Source organism: Petaurus breviceps, unplaced genomic scaffold, assembly GCF_028583685.1.
Source record: "Petaurus breviceps papuanus isolate PSGF00001 unplaced genomic scaffold, PetGlider_PUasm1.0 90639, whole genome shotgun sequence".
Classification (NCBI taxonomy): domain Eukaryota; kingdom Metazoa; phylum Chordata; class Mammalia; order Diprotodontia; family Petauridae; genus Petaurus; species Petaurus breviceps.
Genome location: NW_027187296.1, coordinates 735 through 20,655, shown reverse-complemented (window position 1 = coordinate 20,655; position 19,921 = coordinate 735). Strand labels below are relative to the sequence as shown.

The window sequence follows — 19,921 nt, the reverse complement described above, 5'->3', positions numbered from 1 at the left end:
GCCAACAAAGGTGTAGAATGGTGGTGACTGGAGAATGTCCCCCACATTGATAAAATCATGGACACTTGTGGTACTTAAGTCTTAGTTCTGGATTAGAGTCCATATACGAAATTATCTGCAACACCTAGTTCCTGCTCCCATGGCTCCACTGAAGCATTGTGCTCTAGAGATGCTGAAATATAAGAACTAAAAGGGACCTTATAAGTCATGTGGTCTACTTAGCACCCACCCAGAAAGAAACACCTGGCCGTGTAACCTTGAGCAAGTTACTTAACCCCGATTGCTTAGGGGCGGCCAGGTGGCTCAGCGAGTAAGAGCACCGGCTCCAGTGTCGGGATGACCTGGATCAAATCCAGGCTCAGATACTCAGCACCACACCCAGAAATAATAACTGGCCGTGTAACCTTGAGCAAGTTACTTAACCCCAATTGCTTTAAAAAAAAAATAAGTCATGTGGTCTGATGCAAAAACTGAAGGAGGCATCCCCTCTACAGTATTGCTAAGATGCTGCTCTTCAGCCTTTGAATGGCTTTCTACTCAACAAATCAAGTGGCTCTTTCTCAGCTCTCATTCTCCCTAATCTCTCTGCAACTTCAGATAAAAATACCCATTCCCAACTCTTTCCATTTGTTTCTCTTGGTTTCCATGACTCTATACTATTCTGATTCTCTTCTTACTCCTCTATCTCTGCCACTAATTTTTTAATCATTTCTTTTTCCTATTGCCTATAAAAGTGGCCTTTCCTCAAAGGATCAATTCTTGGTCCTCTGGCTTTACTCTCTACACAGTCTCTTCTAGGGACATCATCTACTGCTATGACTTCACTATTACTGCACGTGCACTCATACATTCAAACACACACACACACGTTGGAAATTTCTACTTGGCTGTCTTGTTGTTCCTTTATACTCAATACATCTAAAACAAAATCCATAATTTTCTACCCTCAAAGAGGCTGGTTTTTTTATTAATGGTAAATTAATAAATTTACTAATCATTAATTAATAATAATTAATTAATCTCCTAATCATTCAGACTAAAAATCTATTTTTTATTATTTCTTTATTGCTGCCTATCCCACCAAGTTTGGAAGAATCTTTCATTCTAGTATTTCTTGCAAGTATATCTAATCTATATCTAGTTCTATATTCCCCTTCCCATCACAAATTCTGGCCCTTGTCAGGCTACAGTCAGATTACAACAGCTTCAAATTATTCTCCTTTCTTTTTGTCCCTCCTCTTTCCAGTTCATTTTACTCATTAGCTGCCAATTAATCACCATAAAGCACTGGTTTAATGTCACTTCCCTTCTTTAAATTTTTAGTAGCTCCTCATTGCTCCCAGGATAAAAGTCTAAAAGTCCATTAGGAAGGAGGGAAACAAGCATTTATTAAAATTTATTATATTACTACGTGACAAACACTATGCTAAGCACTGAGGATATAAATGCAGTTTTAAAAGATGTCTGTCCTCAAGGAGCTCACATTTTAATGGGTGAAGATAACACAAAAGGGGGAAACTAAGCGATAGAGAGGGTATGGGGGTGGACGAAAGTACATGGAAGGGAGGATGATTCTGAAGTCTGGAAAATCAGCCAAGGACCTCAAAAGCAATGAAGGCAAGCTGGCCTGTTCCTCCTTCACAAAATGGAGGTTCCAGGAGAGGACATGGCACTAACAAAGAATGAAGAAACCTCATCCATACAGTGCAGATAAATATCCACTAATTTACCTAGCTCACCAGATTATTATATGCAAGGAAGGTGCTTGGAAAATCAAAAAGTCTTGGATAAATATGGGCTGTCATTATTATTACCACTACTCATTAGACATTTAATTGTGTGCTGTTACGTGACATCTCACGCATTTGATGTCAGTGTTTACTACTCTCTAACTTTATATATGTTCCTGCCTTGTCTCCTCAATTAGTACATAAAACTCACAGAGAGTGAAAACCAATTTCTCTGACAGTGAATACCATGAAAACAGTTTAATGACTATGATATAACTTGAAGCCTAACTGGGATACAAAGCAAAAACATGTGAAAAGTTACAGTTGCATAGACTAAATAAATAGTTAACCTAGAGAAGCAGCAACCTTCTTTTTTAAATGCCCCAAGAAACCCTGGATAGTACCCTGCACAGAGTGGTCACTCAATAATATGTTAATCATTAGGTTGTCTAAAATACATACTACAAACAGAAACTACTCTGACCTGAAAATGAACTATTGGAATCATTAGCTTTCAGTAGCAAAAGATTCTGAAAAGATTGCTAAATGTGAAATCAGCTAAACACAGGAGAAGTTGCTGGAAAAACTTGCCTCCCTTAGAAAAGTTACCCAATTCTGGAAAAGGTTTTTGAGGAAGGACAAAGATCTATTAGTAAATTTTCGCAGATCTAAACATACTCTTATAACAAATAACTTTCTAGTAATTTGCAGACAAGAATATTAACACAAATGAATTAAATACACATATACAGTAATCCTTATTTAAAATGGCTCAACTCCTCTTATCAAACCCTTCACCAGAGATGATAAATAATAGTGTTGGCTTTTAATTCCTGTCTTTTTTCTACTTTGAGGATCTGGCAGAGGTTCTCATTAGCAGTGAAAAGGCCAAGAATGCAGGTCACAAAAATGGACAATCCTGGAAGTTTATAATAAGCCCCAGAATGATTTTAAGCTTACCCTTAACAGAGCCTGAAAACTTAAAAAGTGTCGCAGATATGGGCAAATTAGAAACACTAACTACTGAGGTTCTCTAGATCTATTCAAACACACACAGCTGTTCAAAGAGTAAAAAAAAAAAATAGTGAATTGAAATTGACGTCATGTAAGCCCTTCCTTTGTTTAGAGGGAAGAATTGTTCTAATTTCGTTGTTTTAAATGAAATAAGGAGCGTGATTATTTACCTCTAATACCTATGTACCATATTTATGGAACAGAGTTTAAACTTAAATTTAAATTCCCTTTAAAAAGAAGCTCTCCTCTTCTACATCTCCCTAATATGTGCAGATCTCTTAGAAAGTTAAACTCCCAGAGAGTAGACGTTTTCTTGTAAGTACTATATATGCCCCTTAGAACCTGACACTGTAGATGCCTAATAATGATTGAACAGTAAATATGAAATTACTGAACAAAATATGAAACTTAAGACAATGGGCCAGTCCCCTCGTGTTTTTTAATTCATATTATATTTGCATAGTTGAGAAAAGGTGTGGCGATATAAATTCTTCAACAACACAAATAAGATATTTTTAGGTGAAATTTTGCTAAAGAAGCCAAAGGTGTCCCAGACCTTCTTCAGAAGGGCTAGTCTCCATTTCCTTGAAGTGAATGGGAGCAGACCTGGAACCTTACTCCTATTTCCACTGCATTACAGAAAATGCTGACAGACTACAAGGAAGGATGCAATCTATCTCTTGAGTCTTTTTACATACTACTCTTCTTCATTACTTTTGGGTCTAGCCTGGGGATGGGGAACCTGTGGTCTCAAGGTCACATGTGGCCCTTCTAGATCCTTGGGTGCATTTTGACTAAGTCCAAGTTGTACAGAACAAATCCTTTTATTAAGGGGATATGTTCAGTGAAGTCTGGAATTGGTCAAAGGGCTGTACTTAAGGACCTAGAGGGCCACATGTGGCCTCAAGACTGCAGGTTCCCCACCCCTGGTCTAGCCAAACCAGCCTTTCTGACTGTTCACAATACACAGCTTTTCATCTCCCCTCTCTCATTATTTGTTTTGTACATACTTATATAGGTGCAAGTTTTCTCCCATGATAGAAGGTAAGCAGGTTGAGGGTAGGAATAGTTTTATTTTTGTCTCAGTATCTCTAAGTACTTAGCAATGGACCTGGCATACAGTAGGAGCTTAATAAATACTGTTGATTGATTAGTCAGGCTGAGGGCTTCCAGTTGTTGAGTGACCTACTTGTCTTAAAGACTGATTAAAAGATCAAAACCAATTGATTGAGGTCTTGTTATGTATAGTAAGAGCAATCTGCTTACAGCAACACATTAAGCACCACTTTTTTAAAAAAGTACTCTAGTATGTTTTCTTCATTTTTACCTAATGGCTAAGAATGTCTCCCCACTAACAATTCTGCTGACTTTCCTTGCTTTCAAGGTGTATTTCATCACAATCCACATCCTTCTATATTGGCCTGGATGGTAGAAAGAATCCATCTATATGTTCATATACACAGTCCTTTCTTTGACAGTAATCACTATGAAAATGTTTTAAAGACTACATACACAGCCTCATGTTGAATTCACTCCTTTTTTATGTTTCCTTTTTAGTAAGCTTTTCTGTTCAAGAATCCAATTACTGTCCCTGTCTTTGGGGGAAAAAATTGTCCTGTAGAGACTTGAAACAGACAAGGATTTGTGTCATCAATAGTTGAGCTTTGAAAATGTCTTAGTTATATAAGCTTCTTGAAGACAGCCTGATGGTCTTTATAACACCCAAAGAACCCATCCTATATAACTTCAAATATCTGTTGATTATTAAGATATATCCTAGTGCATCAACAAAATCAAGGGAGTATTCCCAATTTTCTAAAGTGTCTTGCAATTTTGTGTTGTTCTGACTACCGAATCAAATATTTTTATTACGTATTTATATTAACTACATATCTTTAACATAGCTAGGCTGGAGTTTAGCTACGTGGCACACTTTCACAGATGCATAAGATAAGCAATTTTTAAAAGTTTCCACAAAACCTATAAACAACAAGCCAAATATTCCTCCTGGACTGAGCTGACAGACCAAGTTTCTGTGATTTCTATGCAAACAGTTGTCTATTCACATGCCTTAGGGAGTTGAGAGGCAAAGAGGAGCAGAAAGAAGGAGGGAAAGGGGGAGAACCCAGAGTATCAAAGTCAAGATCAGACATGCAGATCTAAGGGAGAAATTTGCCTTACATGCAATTGCTGGTGGGGAGAAGCTTATGACACCATGATTAACAATCTGATCAAAGCTGCTAGGCTCACAGCTTGCTCTAACTAATATACAGATTCATGCAGTTCACTCATTTGCCTAATAATGCCCCTAATCCTAACTAGCATGTACATGGTGAGTAAGTCAAGTTGAAACCTAGCCAGCATTTAAAGAAAGACTGATTACAACTCAGCCTACACACATAATACCCTTCTGAACTACAATTTGCTACACTGCAATTTCCACTTTCGTAAGTAGGAAAATTAATCTGTTAATTTGAAGGAAAAAAAACCCTAATAAATAATTCCCATCACAATAAATATATATATAATATATACTTCACAGGAAGGGAAGTAGTGCAACTAGAAATCTTATTTATATGTACTTACTGAGATTGTACCATTGTCTAGACCTATCGACAGTCTTCTTGTTTCCGGATTAAAAGACATGCATGAACATGGAGCTGAAAAAAATGAACATGTTGATGATGTTAACAAATCTATGATTTTTTATGGATTCTTGGGTGCCTAACTAACTAACTAACCCTACAAGGGGATTTAAAAAAAAAAAAGAAAAGAAAAAAAATCGACATTTTCCTGAAGTATAATTCATTCAAGTCCCCAGTCACAACAAAATAAAATCAGCACCATCAGATATTCCTAGTTCCATTCCTTTAGCCTTTCAGTGAACCCTTAAAGCCAATGGTTCTCAACCTGGGGAAGTTCCAAGGGATCTGGGAAACTAGAACATGGCTCTTTCTCTCTGCTTTCTATCAACACAGTAAATAAACCCTGCCCTCTTCCTCCTCTTGTTAAATTCTGCTCAACAGAATTATAACCATCTTTTTAACCCTCATTACACTCCCTTCTACCAGGACCCAGGCTGACACAAATACAATCTATCATATCTGAAATGGAAGAAAACAAAACAAAAAAGGAGAGACAGAGAGATGTTCCTATACTGTCATGTTAACAGCAAAAAAATCCAGATTTTTACAGCTTGGAGTTGAAGAGCTGAAAGCAGAATTCAGGGTAGCTTGCTGAATAAAAAGTTTCAGAAAAACATTGGAACAGAGAGTCAAGGCCTGATGCCTTAGGGGGAAAAAGTGATCCTGCATAGCTTAGAGAATCTTCAGACAAACTACTCTGAACTGAGGATTAGCAAAAAGGGTGTATACCTGGGTCCATGAGAGATTTGCCACCTGGTTAAGTCTGAATCTAATTATTCTTGCTGATAAAATGTGGGTAACTTAGCTACTGTTTGCTATATAACTAAACCATTCCTGATACAAACACACACATGTGTATGTAATGTAACTACCTACCTACGTACTTAGATCTGCATCTCAGGGTACTGCAATTCTAATATTCCAAACATCTTCTAAGAACCATGTAATTTAGAGAAAATTCCTCAACACCCCAGGAGATAAGGTAGCAGCAGCAGCAATATCAAATAATACTTTTACTCCGTTTCACCAATGATTTACATAAACTCTGAGAGTAAAATTTTGAGGAAGTCCAGACTGAAATCCAAACCTGATCCTTAGCCTTACTGCATTTTCAACAAATCAAAGCAGGTTTTCTTTTTCTTTTTTTTTTTTTGGAAGCAACTGGAGTTAAGTGACTTGCCCAGAGTCATATAGCTGGTAAGAGTCTAAGGCTCTTGGTCTGAACTAAGGTCTCCTGGCTCCAGAGCCGGGAGCCTCTCCCCTGAGCCCCTAAGGTTTTCATTTTCAATCTACAAAGTACTTCCCAGTTCTGAAAGAGTGACTTCATAAGCACATAGTACTACAACAACATAGTAATTCTTTTCAAAGGCATAGTCACTCAAGAAATAAGATCTTTTAATCATTTCTCTTTTTTTTTCAGTTTTTTATCATCTGGTTATTGAATATGTTAAAGCCTACAGAAATACAGAAACTAAATACATTTTTTTTTAAGCAATCGATGTTAAGTAACTTGCTCAAGGTTACATGGCCAGTTATTTCTGAGTGTGGTGCTGAGTATCTGAGCCCGGATTTGATCCTCAGGTCATCCCGACACTGGAGCTGGTGCTGTTACTCGCTGAGACACCTGGCCACCCCTAAGCAATTGGGGTTAAGTAACTTGCTCAATGTTACATGGCCAGGTGTTTCTGGGTGGGTGCTAAGTGTCTGAGCCCAGGATTTGATCCCCAGGTCATCCTGACACTGGAGACAGTGCTCTTACTTGCTGTGCTACCTGGCCGCCCTTGAAACTAAATACATTTTAAAAAACTAATTATTTGTATAAAATGTGAACTAGCTGATGCCACTAGCACAGTCAAGCATCTTCTTATGAAGCAGTTAATTTTAACTGGATGACCAGAGGCAATAAGCTGCAAAGTTGGAATAACATTTCAATGATGTCCAAAGGACAATGCCAGCCACCGAGCGCCTCCTGTCCCTGGGTACAAGTCTCTATAACAACACTGAAGAAGGGGTCTCTTGGTCCACAGGTCTGCACCCTAAAATAGCTCTGGGAGATCCCTGAATCACCTTAGAGGAGGGGGAGTCTAGACAAAAGAATCTTTGTCTTATAAATTATGCTGAAGCAATTTCAACACATTCTCATTGACATAATTTCAACATAAATTCACAATTGTAATTTTGCAATTCCACCACGTGTATCACAAACTCTCCAAGCCCCATTAACACTCTAGAAGATAGAGTTTGCTCTTCTAAGTCTCTCCTCACAGCTACAAGGCCAGTGCAAGGAAATCTTCCCCCATGCTGAACAGCATCTAGCCACACTCTGGCCCAGCCCTATGAGGTTCCAATCTCTGAACATCTCTGCTTGGCAAGAGATGTTGAACATAAAGCACTTCCTGGCTGAGGTGGTTTCAAGCTGTTTCAGCCTCCTGTTGGCAGTGGTTTTGTACTGGTTAAACTTTTCTAGGAAATGGTAACAGTCAATGTGAAGAAAGAGTCCTGGAGATAGAAATGTGGTTGGCCCTCAGGGAGGTACAATTCTTCTTCCTACCTTCTTGCTCTCCAACTCTTAGCACACAGGTGTCCAAAGAACAATGATGACCACTGAGTGCCTCCTGTCCTTGGGTACAAGTCTCTACAACAACACTGAGGAAGGGGTCTCCCGGTCCACAGTTCTAAAATAGCTCTAGGAGATCCCCAATCACCTGAGAATTGGGAGTCCAGACAAAAGAAGTCTCAGAGCTTTTTAGCAGCTACTCCATGGTGCTCAAGGGAAATCATTCCAAGGTGGACCTTTGGATTTGAAGGCTGGCTCATTCTGGGAGAATCATTTTAAATTATGGTTTATGTCTGTTCCATACTTTAGGAAGGTGAGGACTTAGGGTTGCTTTAGGACCCAGGGCCTTTGACATGGGCACATTGACTACAGAAAACCTACTCTAGTACCAGTCAGGCCCAGGAAAGTCTGACTTTCCTCATTTACCCTAAGAAAATTGCTAAGATGACAACATTTATCTTTGGTACTGCCTTATGTCTTCTGCTCCTTCTACTACTGAGGTAGCAAGGTGGCACACTGGAGTCAGGAAGACCTCAGTTCAAATCCGGCCTCAGATGCTAACTAGTAGTATGGCCTTGAACAATTCATTTAACCTCTGTCTCCTTCACTATAAAATGGTGATAATAGCAGCACTTACCTCCCAAGGTTGTTGTGAGGATCAAATGAGATAATATTTGTAAAAGTATTAACATAGCGCCCAGCACATTGTAAACCCTATTATTCTCTTCCCTTTGCCAGGTGACCTTATGCTGCTCTCTGGCTGACTAGGGGCCTCAAATGTGGACCCCCAACCACATCTGATCTTGTTAAGCAACCAACCCCACCCCATCAAACTTAGGTAGCAGTGCCTGAAAAACAGAAGCCTCATTTGACAGCCAGCTCTAACCCAGTAGGTAAACTTGAGAGTGGGGCCCAAAGACTAAAGAAATCAAATAACTTGGAACTCTTCACACGGAGAGGAAGAAGCATTATTTGAATCCACATCTTGCCAACTCCAAGGCCAGTATTCTATCTGCTAAGTCCATATTACTCTGCCTTCTTAAGGAGAGACACAGGAAGTGGACCTATGATTTCACTGGTAGATGGAACACTCAGACAAGGCAATTCCCTTTATCAGTGCAGCCTGGCACGTCTCTACAGCTGCCTAGAGAACTGAGAGGTCAAGTGATTTGCCCAGGACAACAGTAAATATTCACTGGCGGCATGATTTGAACCTGAATATTCCTTACTTTGAGTCACTTCTCCTTACTCCATCAAAATTGCACTATTTCAATCTCTCAGCAATTCAAAAACCAGCTCCCTGATTTTCTAAAGTAGAAGCTAACTAAAAATGTCATAGGTGAGAGCAAATGACTTGAAGGGTTACTCTTCCTAGGTAGTATGTTTACATTTGAACAGAAACCTTTAAAGGGAGGATGCCATGATTCACAGGATTGACCCAAATGATAGGAATTTCAGATGCTTTGGGCGAGCCATTGGGGCAAACATTCCTAGCAGACAAGTCAGAGAATCAGATTTAGAGTTGAAGGAAATCTTGAAGGTCATCCTGTCTAACCCTCTTATTTTACAGGTGAAGAAATAGGCTCGGAGAGTGATTCACTCAAATATCACATAAGTAAAAGGGCAGAGCAAGGATCCTTTGGCTCCCAATCCCTCTGCCCTCCACACTAGGTCACTTTTAGTGGCCCCAACACTTGTTTTAGCACTGTCAGAAACACATCAGGTGGGTTATAATCTGATACTGGCAACATGGCAATCAGGTTCATTTGCTATCCTCCCAGTCACTCAGGCTCAGCAACTGGCCTCCTCCCTCCCCCTGCCCCACCCCCATATCCAATCTCTGGCCAAGGCCTCCTCTCCTCCTGTGGGCCTCATCACCCCACAGCTGGACTAGTACAACAGCCTGCTGCTTTTGGTCTCTCTGGCTCACATCTCTCCCTCAAGTCCATCTCCACTCAGTCACCAAAGTGACCTTCCTAAAGGCACAGGGCTGATTCTGTCACCCCTCTATCGTGTAAAGCCCAGTGGCTCCCTATCATACTTCTAGGATAAAATCCTCTGTTGGACTTTTAAAGCTCTCGATGATCCGGCTCCTTCCTACCTTTGCAGTCTTCTTATACCTTACTCCTCTCTCCACTCACTCTTTCAGTGATATTGGCTTCCTTGATGTTCTATGAACAAGACACTACATTTTCTCTGGCTATCCCCCATGCTCGGAATATACTCCCCCTTTACCTCTTGTTTCCTGGCTTCCTTCAAATCCTGATTGAAATCCTTCTATAAGAACCGTTCATGCTAGTGCCTTCCCTCTGTTGAGTATTTCCAGTTTATCTTCTATAGACATCTTATTTGTACATAGTCGTTTGCACGTTGTCTCCCTCATTGGACTGTGGGCAAGAACTGTCTTTAGCCTTTCTTGGTACCCCTAGCACTGAGCACAGTGCCTGCCTAGTAAACTGTAGGTGCTTCATAAACGCTAGTTGAATGACTGAGTGATTAGAAGGTGAATAGCGAGGGAACAGTAGGCTTTTTGTTTTCACTACCTAAAACACCTGCAGTCACTGAAGGAAAAAAAATTAAACAGATGAGGCGGAGCTACCAGTATTTGTTAACGTTATTTACTGTCTAGAAATTTACAGATTTCTATGACTGACAGAGCTACTCCTGGCACTGATACCTCGGAAATGAGTAACAATAGTTATCTCTGGGAAATAATCGAGAGCATGGGCAGCCACAAGAGACCTGCACCAGGAAGTCAAAATCTAGGCACATCAAATGTCGAGGGGGCAAAAGTATTCTGGGAAGGAAGGTGGGATGAAGCGGCAGGGATGATGAAGATAAGGTAGCAAGGCGGATCCTTTTTTTTTTTTTTTAACTTTCTGGAGGGGGGAAGGCAGGGCAGTTGGGGTTAAGTGACTTGCCCAAGGTCACATGGCTAATAAGTGTTAAGTATCTGAGGTTGGATTTGAACTCAGGTCCTCCAGAATCCGGGCCTGCTCTGTATTCACTGCACCACCTAGCCACCCCAAGGCAGATCTTTTAACTAGAAAATCTCACTGGAGATTGAGCTAGGTAAGCTCACTAGAACTACCTGTAACTGCAACAACAAAAAGTTTAAAACACCGCATTTCATGAGTAATTAAGAACTCTGCCGAAGAGGCTGGTGGAGGTGACAGTTTCTAATATATTAAGTAATTATCCACACTGAAAGTCTAAAATGTAGAAGAGGAAAGTAATCACGACTCTTGCCATCATAAAACTGGCTTCCAACAGAGTATGGACACAGTACCTGGATGGGATATATGAAATTGGAATGTGATTGCCCTCAGCTGGATTTCTGCTGGCTTCCCAAATATCCAATTCTAACTATGTACTCCATCTTCAATGAAAAGAATGTGACAAGAAAATCTAGAGAACTATCCCCCATACTGTTAACTGTACTGGGATAGTGTGTTCACCTGTACAGTGTGCACGGTGCTGAGCCTATCAGCCCAGTGACTGCAGGGTGATGCTTACCTTAAAACCTTGGGGTTTACACTTCTCTCTAACTTCACCTGGGCTCTTTGGCCAACATATTTTAAAACTTCCCAAACCCTTGAGGAGATAGGGGTTAACAGAACAGGAATTTATTTTCTGTGTTAGCTGAATACAGATTTGTTATCTCACTGCCTTTCTCAGAGTGATGAGAGTAGCAGAATTGAATTTGGCAGAGGTTCAGGGGAGCAAGATAATGAAAAGTATAAAAGAAGGAATAGGAATTTGAACAAGGCTATGGGGAATGGGGAACAGCACAGGCCTCCACAGCAGTGGGACTCTGGGTGCCGTTGGGTTGTCAAAGTTTCATTTTTGAAAATTTAACACATTGCATAAAATTAAGTGATCCCACAACTCCAATGGAGTCTTTGCAACTGAGTACTGGTATTGAGCCCTAAAGTTTAATGAAGGTTGAAATAAGGAGAACTCACTGCAATGTAATTACCCTAATGAACATGTAATTTAGAAGGGAAAAATCTGAGGGGATGTAAGGCAGGGACAATGATGAACTGGAAGGCAGAACAGATCCAACAGAAAGTCAATAATTAAACAGATCAGAGGGGGACTAGCTGCTTGTACTTGGGTTCTATTTTAAAGGCACTTTTCAAACAACTGTTTTCCCAATAGTTGCTTCAAGGGACTCTCCTCTGACCTAGTAAAACTTCCCACACTCAACTAAAAATACCTGACAGTATGTTTTCAAAACACCTTGATTTGACTTGAGAGTTGAGGGGGGAAAATCCTAATTTATATTACTTACATGGAAATTTCTTTCATTTTAGGACTAATTTATTTTGTCTTTTGCTGACCCTTTGAACTGCACACATAGATAAACAGAAGTCTGATATGCTGAGGAACAGTTGGTTTCAATCACATTCAGTGGCTTTACAACACTAAAAGCCATATTTGGCAGGAAGAACTGATCTTCCTTGTGAAATGTTTTGGTTGGAATTTAAAAACTTAAATAAACATCAGTATTTCAGAGGCCAAAAATACCTTAGGTTTAAAAGGTTCATCCTGGTGAAGTTAAGTGGTAGGGTGCTGTGATCCCAGGTCCCTGATTGTATCCTGTAAAGGGTAATAACCTCCCTGGAGCAAGCACTTAACTCCCAGACATTTATTTCACTCACAATGGCTTGTCACAGGAGCACAGGCTGGAAGCACAGAGCCCCCTATTTACTTTATTAAACATGCCTACGTTTAGCATTTCAATTGCCAGGAAGTAATAAAAAATCTTTCATCTACATTCAATATATCATGCAGTTTTCTGAAATTCAGAATCTTCTTTTGTTTCAATTCAGACTCTCTGTCAGCAGGGAGTTGTAAATTATTTTAAATGTAAATCACAATAGACAAACATCTAACTAAGGAGTTTCACAGTATGCTTAGATGATGAAAAAAAGAATATATAAGTGAATAGTGTATTAAGAAGCAAATTCGTCTGATTTGGCAGCAATTTCACAGTTATTTTGGGAAAGGCATTTATTCAGGAATTCTCCATCCTTTCTCTTACTTCCTTGTATGTGTCCTTTCACTCATTTGCAGCTGCAATTATGATCAGTTATGACACTGCTAAATTCAAAAACTGTCCATCATGGATAATAGAAGGAAGACTAGCCAGTTCTTACACAGGATAGCACAATAAACAACACCTGTATTAAATAAAGGAGAAACTCTATGGAGTAATAATGTCTTACACTGCTAATAGCCAAGGACCCACTTAAAATAAGATTCAAATAAAATTTTAACAAAATGAATAATCCCAAATGACGTGCAGGTCTCCATTCTTCAGTTTGGGGAGCGACACCTCACAGTTATGTAAAGATGCTCTTAAAAGCAATGCAAAAAACTCCAAACACCCATGACTTCCTTGTAAATTATTTAAAAGCCACGTTCTCACATTAGAGTGGGAGCACTCACTCTAAGAAGGCTGCTCCTTTTGATAGGCAGTTTCATCACACTGTGGGAGACAGAGTGGTCACGACAAAGCAATACGCATTTATATACATAGCTTTCAGCCCTATAATATAACTTTTTTGTAGGATTTGTTGGTTATTATCAAAAATCTATGAGAAACTATGCTGCTAGGTAACTAAATGACCTTACTTGATTGAGTGCATGTGACAAAAGAGACACAAAAACAATAGGGCAATAAATTCAAAGTTGTCTTAGACCCCACCAAGCCTCAAGGAGATAGACCAACAGAGAGACAGACAGATGAGAACAAACATTTACAGACTTGGTCGATTGCCTCACACTTGCTGTTGGCCAATACAAACATAAGAAAGCCTTCTGTCAGGTTTATGGATGCCATTTTAGAAAATATGGGGGGGGGGGGGGGCGCGGCTAGGTGGCGCAGTGAATAGAGCACTGACCCTGGAGTCAGGAGGACCTGAATTCAAATTTGGCCTCAGACAATTAACACTTACTAGTCATGTGACCTTGGACAAGTCACTTAACCCTAATCGCCCTGCCTTTCCCCCTCCAAAAAGCCAAAAAAAAAAAAAAAGACATAGGAACAGTCTTCAACCAAGAGAGTGACAGTCACCAGAAACCAGAGGCACTGATCAAGAGGTTTGAATGACAGCAAGACTGGCAACCCCTACATATACAAGCACTTCTTGCCTTTGAAGTGGGTGGCTACTGAGAAGTTCAAAGACCTTATATGGGGTAAAGTTTCAAGTTTTTATTGACAACAATCAGCTGACATTTTCTGACCAGCGCCTAGTTAGTGCACAGTTGCCAGAGATGGGTAGCAGCACTAAATAACTAAAAATTCAGCACCCACAACCATCCAGGCAGACTAATGTGGAAGCAGATGCTCTGTTCTGAAGGCTTCATTAACAGCAAAATCATGGTGAGACATAAAGGAGTAAAAGCTCTATCTAACAAACCAAGAGCTAGATTACAAGCAAAGAGCTTGATAGCTGAAAGTCTGGGATTTCCACCAGACAGCTTACCATCAGTGTACATGAATATCGCTTTACTGAACTAACCTTCCTTACCTCAGTCGTCTGCAGACAACCAGCAAAAAGAGATGGTGGCTGAGAAAAGCAATACAGACCAAGAATCATGGTGATGTTGGCCAAGGACCCAAGTGCCAGTCCCCTGAAAATACACTACATTGTTGAGACAAGGGCAAAAGCTGGAGTTGTGCCACACAGTAATGTACCAGATTGTCCCTGATGCCACAGAGAGTATCGAGAAACAGTGCTATGCAGGGCATGCTGTTCTATGGGCGATGACTGACCATTTGGTTCAGCTAAGAACCTTAGAGTTAGTAAGAAACAGCTTTTACCATTATTATTATTGATAATAATTATTATTAACAGCAACAGCTAGCATTTACATAATAGCCCCTACTATGTGCCAGGCACTATGCTAAGACCTTTATAAATAGTATTTATCCTCACAATAACCTTGGGAGGCAGGTGCTGTTATTAGCATGCTGCCACAAGGAATTGATCTAATTTTCAACATGCTCAGTTATAGTAGTGGGTTATAGGGTGATATGCCCACTCTGAAAGGGTAACTGCCCCAAGCCCCATATGAAACAAATGCAACCAATTATTTCTCTGTGCCAATGTCAGCAATAACATCATTTAGAAATTAAGTGCTTCACACTACTTAAGTAATACATTAAGGGTACTGAGCCCTAAAGTTTGATGAAGTGGTATTCCTATAATATTTTCACAAAATTCAGACCAGGTAAAACAGCCATTTTACACTTTAGGAGCCAAGGCAAAGAAGTTAAATTACTTGTCCACCAAGTCAGTAGCCAAAGTGAAAATCAACAATTTTCAGTTTCTGAATTCCCAGAACCAAGGGCTCTATCGGCCAAATCTTCTAATCTTAACAGAAAGTGGATTTCTTAATAAATGACATTATATCAGTGATGTCCCACGATTAAGCCTCACCTCTACCTTCCCCTTCTTCTTTGAAAAGCAATTAGGAAAGGGGGAAAAAAACAGTGTATGTGTGAGTGTGTTTAAAATAGAACCAGAGGCCTCATTTGTGCCTGTTTTGGACAATTTCTTTGTCTTGCCTTGTCAGGTCTACTGCTTTGTAGCATATACATTAAGCACATGGGATAAAACCTCAAATTCCACAATCAAGTTCCACAAGAAAGACCAAGAACTAAACAGGCCCTATGGTTCTCTAACTATTCCAACCCCATTGATTTACGTGATGCTTCTTAAGCCTCTTACTGACTGCTATACATAGAGTTTGACAAAGAAAAGGAAGGGTGAAATTCCAAGCTTGAGCCTGATCCTGGTAGCAGGTGTTTGAGGTCAGTGAGGGCTTTTCCTCACTGCCAAAGTATTAGGGGAGGCTTTCTGGGTCCTCCCTGCCAGATGGAATAACACATTTCTCCACAGGTGTTTGGGATGGATCACCTTGTTTGCCTAAACTGCAAACACAGTATCAGTCCCCCTTGTAAACTATTCTTTCCATATATTTTTGGCTCAGTGGCCTGATGCAAACGAGGTTGTGGAAAGATTTGGTTAGAAGGACTGAAACTAATGATTATATTAGCAACCCAAATGAAGGCTGGCTATGTACCTTTGGGAAGTTCTCAGCTCTATACACACTCTCCAGATTGAGAATGAATTAAACAGGACACTAAATCATCTCTCATTTTGTTCTTTTCTTGGAATGGGCAGAATCCTAGGGAAGAGCTAGCTACGTGGGGCAGTGGGTTCAGGGGTATGGTGCCAGAAAGACTTGAATTCAAATCCACCCTCAGATATTTGCTAGGTCTGTGACCCTGGGCAAGTCACTTAACCTCTGTCTGCCTCAGTTTCCTCAAATGTAAAATCGGGATGATAATAATACCACCAACTCTGCAGTGTTGTTGTGAGGATCAAATGGGGAAATATTTGCAATGCACTGGCACATAGTCAGTGCTTAATAAATGCTTGTTTCCTTTCAGTCAGTTAATAAACAGTAAGACAATGAACATTAAGCACTTACTATGTACTAAGCTCTGGAAATACAAAAAGAAGCAAAAGCTAATCTTTGTCCTCAAAGAGTTCACAATCACAGATCTATGGACCTCCTAGTAAGGGATCTGCAATTATTCTCTAATGTATTGCCTTTGTTTATGAGAAGTTAAGTGACTTGCCCTGGGGTCACACCACCAGTATACACCAGAAGCAGGACTTGAATTCAGGTCTGCCAGACTCTGAAGCCAATTCTCCATTCATTTTGCCACTCTGCCTTTACAGATAGTTGGAATAACACTAAACTTTCCTTAAAATCAGAGTTGGGGAAAGACATCACAGTCAGGAAGACTAGAAATCTAGTATTTTTCCTGACACCAAGATTCTTTAACACTGGAATCATTGTCAGCTTAAGACCACAAGGAAGATGGCGGGAACGTGATTAAGACCCAAGAGATGACAACCCAGAGATGCAGAATGAGGACTTCAAGGAAAGACTGCCTTCTAACCACCGTTTGTCTATTCTCCCACTCTTTCTCTGTCTCCCATCCCTCACTCCCTCTTTCCCTCTCCCCCCTTCTTTCTCCCTCTCCCATCCCTCCCTCTCTCTTTTTTTCCCCCTTCTCTATCCCTCTCCCTATCACCTTAGCTCACTCTGATTTATGAATCCCTTCCTCTGCAACTGTGTTCCCAAATCCCAGAAACTCATGCATCACTGCCTTTTCCTTCTCTGCCTCTCATTCCTCTTCCCAACTCTCTTTCAATTTTTCAAATCCTATACAACAACCTTTTCTCCTACCTGAGTCATGATAAACACAAAATTAAAAAGAAGAAATTTTAAGGACAAAAAAATATACAAAATAAGCTAGTTTGTAAATATGTATGGAAAATAGCTTTCTTGATTTCTTTTGTATTTAAGAATATCACCTCACTACAAACTTACTCTTCACATATGTGTATGTATATGTCCATGTCCGTTACCTTTTTATACTATTTATACCCTATGATGACAGGGAGGAAGCACCCCAAAAGGTCAATAAATATTATTTAATGATTATGCTTAAAATATTTTTTATGTTGAGGGGTTGCAGAGTACATTATAGCAGAGTCATAAAATAACCAACTTCTCCCCATTTCTGACAGTCAGAGGATGGTTTCTGGATGACTAGCTGGCAGGAAACATAATCTGTTTCCTTTCTATGATAGTAAGATGTCTCCCACTCTCTCAATTTAAGCCATGCTAACCCTGCCTAGAATGGTCCAATTTCTGAGTGAAGTACAAAGATCTGGATTTTCAATGCCAAATACTGAACAATAAAGGGGTTAAAATGATCATCTTAGACATGGAGGAGAGGGTGTGTGTGTGTGTGTGTGTGTGTGTGTGTGTGTGTGTGTGTGTGTGACAGAGACAGAGACAGAGACAGAAAATATTAAAGCTTGCCGAAATCAAAAAGGTCTTGATCACATGGTTTTTTTTTTACACTTTTTGGTTCAGGGATTTTTCCTTTACACCAATGCTGTCTTCCCAAATAAGTTCCCTACACATGCACGTAAACACACACACACTCACACACACACACACACACACACACACGAGTATGCATGTGTACATAGAGAAAGCAGTTGTAATGTGGTAATATGGTGGAAAGGTGACTAGGAATCAGAAAGCGGAACATGATGCTACCATTTCTCATCTGTGTGAATCTGGGTTCTTTTAACATCTCTAAGACTCAGTTCTCCCATCTGTAAAAGGAAATCCCAGACCCCCATTTCAGAGGGATGTTGTGAGGATCAGAGAGATACCCTTTGCAAATACTTAAGGGCTACATATATAATGAAGAACAAGTGTACCTATCGTGTAAGGAATCATTCACTCACTTTGGTTATTGAGTTGTATGAAAACCACTTTCTCCTTTCCCGTGTACTTTACAATTAACATCTCATTTGGTCCTTATGACAACCCTGGGAGATAGATGCTGTTATTCTCCCCATTTTACAGATTAGGAAATCGAGGCAAACAGAGGTCAAGTCACTTGCCCAGAGGTCACAAAGTTAACAAATGTCCTGGGCCACATTTGAATTCAGATTTTCTTGACTCCAGGTCCAGTGCCTTATCCACTGTGCCAACCTAGGTGCTACTCTAAGAGGTATATGGAAGACAGAGCAATTTTCCACAGCAAGAAAATATTTCCTAGGTAAATTTCTATTTTCAGGGAATGAGACAGGCTCTAAAATTGTCACTTTTCAGTCCTGACAAAATCTTTTATAGAAACAAATGCTAAATGTTACGTGTCTTGGCTTTGGTTGATTGGTGTAACAATAATTTAAGGAAGATTTTCTGTCATAAGTGTAATGGAGGGACAAGTTTCTGAATAGTAGAGGGAAGCAATTTATATGAAGTTAAACAAGGAGATAAGGTGGGGAGGCCTGCTGTAATCAGAGACTGTGCACTTCACAGCCATTCTTCCATTTACTTCATTCAGAAGCTCTGAATGGGTAGTCAAACTCAAAATGATGATTTGGGTGTTTTACATACTGAGCATTTCAGAGCCTCAAACTATCCAGTATTGTACTGTTATATGATAACTACTCCCATTACCCACTCCTCCCTGTCCAAGAGAAATGCAGAGGAAAATGGCTGTGACTTATTCGTAGGAACAAGGGAATTAAAAATACTTACAAGGCATCGTATGGTAGATGCTTGGCCAATACTGTCCATTGTCTCTCTTCAGCCATACCCGGACTGTTCTATAAAAGAAAGACAAGGACACTGGCGTTAAATCAGGATGAATTTTAGAACAGGTGCTTCCTGGTTTACCATCCTAGAGCCAGACCTCGTGTATTTATGTGGATGTTGCATGTAATCATTCTTTAAGGCCTAAACCTTCAAAAACAAAACAAAACCCTGACATTATATCTAAACAGAAGATTCTGCCTGTGTGGCCACTGTCCTAAATGCAGCTTTATCTTCTGAGGCTGGCATTGGGTATAATGGTGACCAGTGACTCTCTATCATCCTCCTGAAACACAACAGAACATATAAAAGCCATGTGTACAATACAATGAGTCAGGTGGGGGTGGGAGACAGGGCAGAGAATTTCATGAATTACTGGGAAGTACTAACACCTCACCAGAGGGATGTCTTTCTGGAGTACAAAGAGACCAGGTTAGCTTCTTTTCAGCTCTGTGACCTAGAGGCATCAGCTTCTGAGACCACTGGATCATATAGGATGACAAATAAATCTGAAGCTGGGAGAGACAGACCTCAAAAATCAACTAGTCCAACCCCCCACATTTTATATACAAGAAACAGGAACCTCTAGAAATTATGTGACTTGTCCAAGATCTCACAGGTGGGTATCGGAGGCAGGTTCTGAACCCATTTCCTCTGATAGCTATTTATTATAAATAACATTTATGTAGCCCTTTAAGGTTTACAAAATGCTTTACATGCTATGTTATTAAAGTTTTTCAAAAATATATTGAAAGAGTTTTTTT

General features: G+C 40.0%; 1 protein-coding gene across 2 annotated transcripts in view; it reads right to left on the bottom strand.

The window, feature by feature from the left end:
- The window catches only part of WDFY2 (WD repeat and FYVE domain containing 2), an 86,491-nt gene extending 67,304 nt beyond the window's left edge, over positions 1-19,187 (bottom strand). Inside the window, exons 1-2 of one of the 2 annotated variants that reach the window (XM_069064576.1) lie at positions 19,104-19,187; positions 5,331-5,404 (exon numbers count right to left, since the gene is read on the bottom strand). In XM_069064576.1, the coding sequence (XP_068920677.1) occupies positions 5,331-5,404; positions 19,104-19,110 (81 nt within the window). In that variant the 5' untranslated portion in view covers positions 19,111-19,187. The remainder of the gene's footprint in view (positions 1-5,330; positions 5,405-19,103) is intronic. The other variant, XM_069064577.1, reaches the window with a different exon arrangement.
- Between the last annotated feature and the right edge of the window lie 734 nt (positions 19,188-19,921).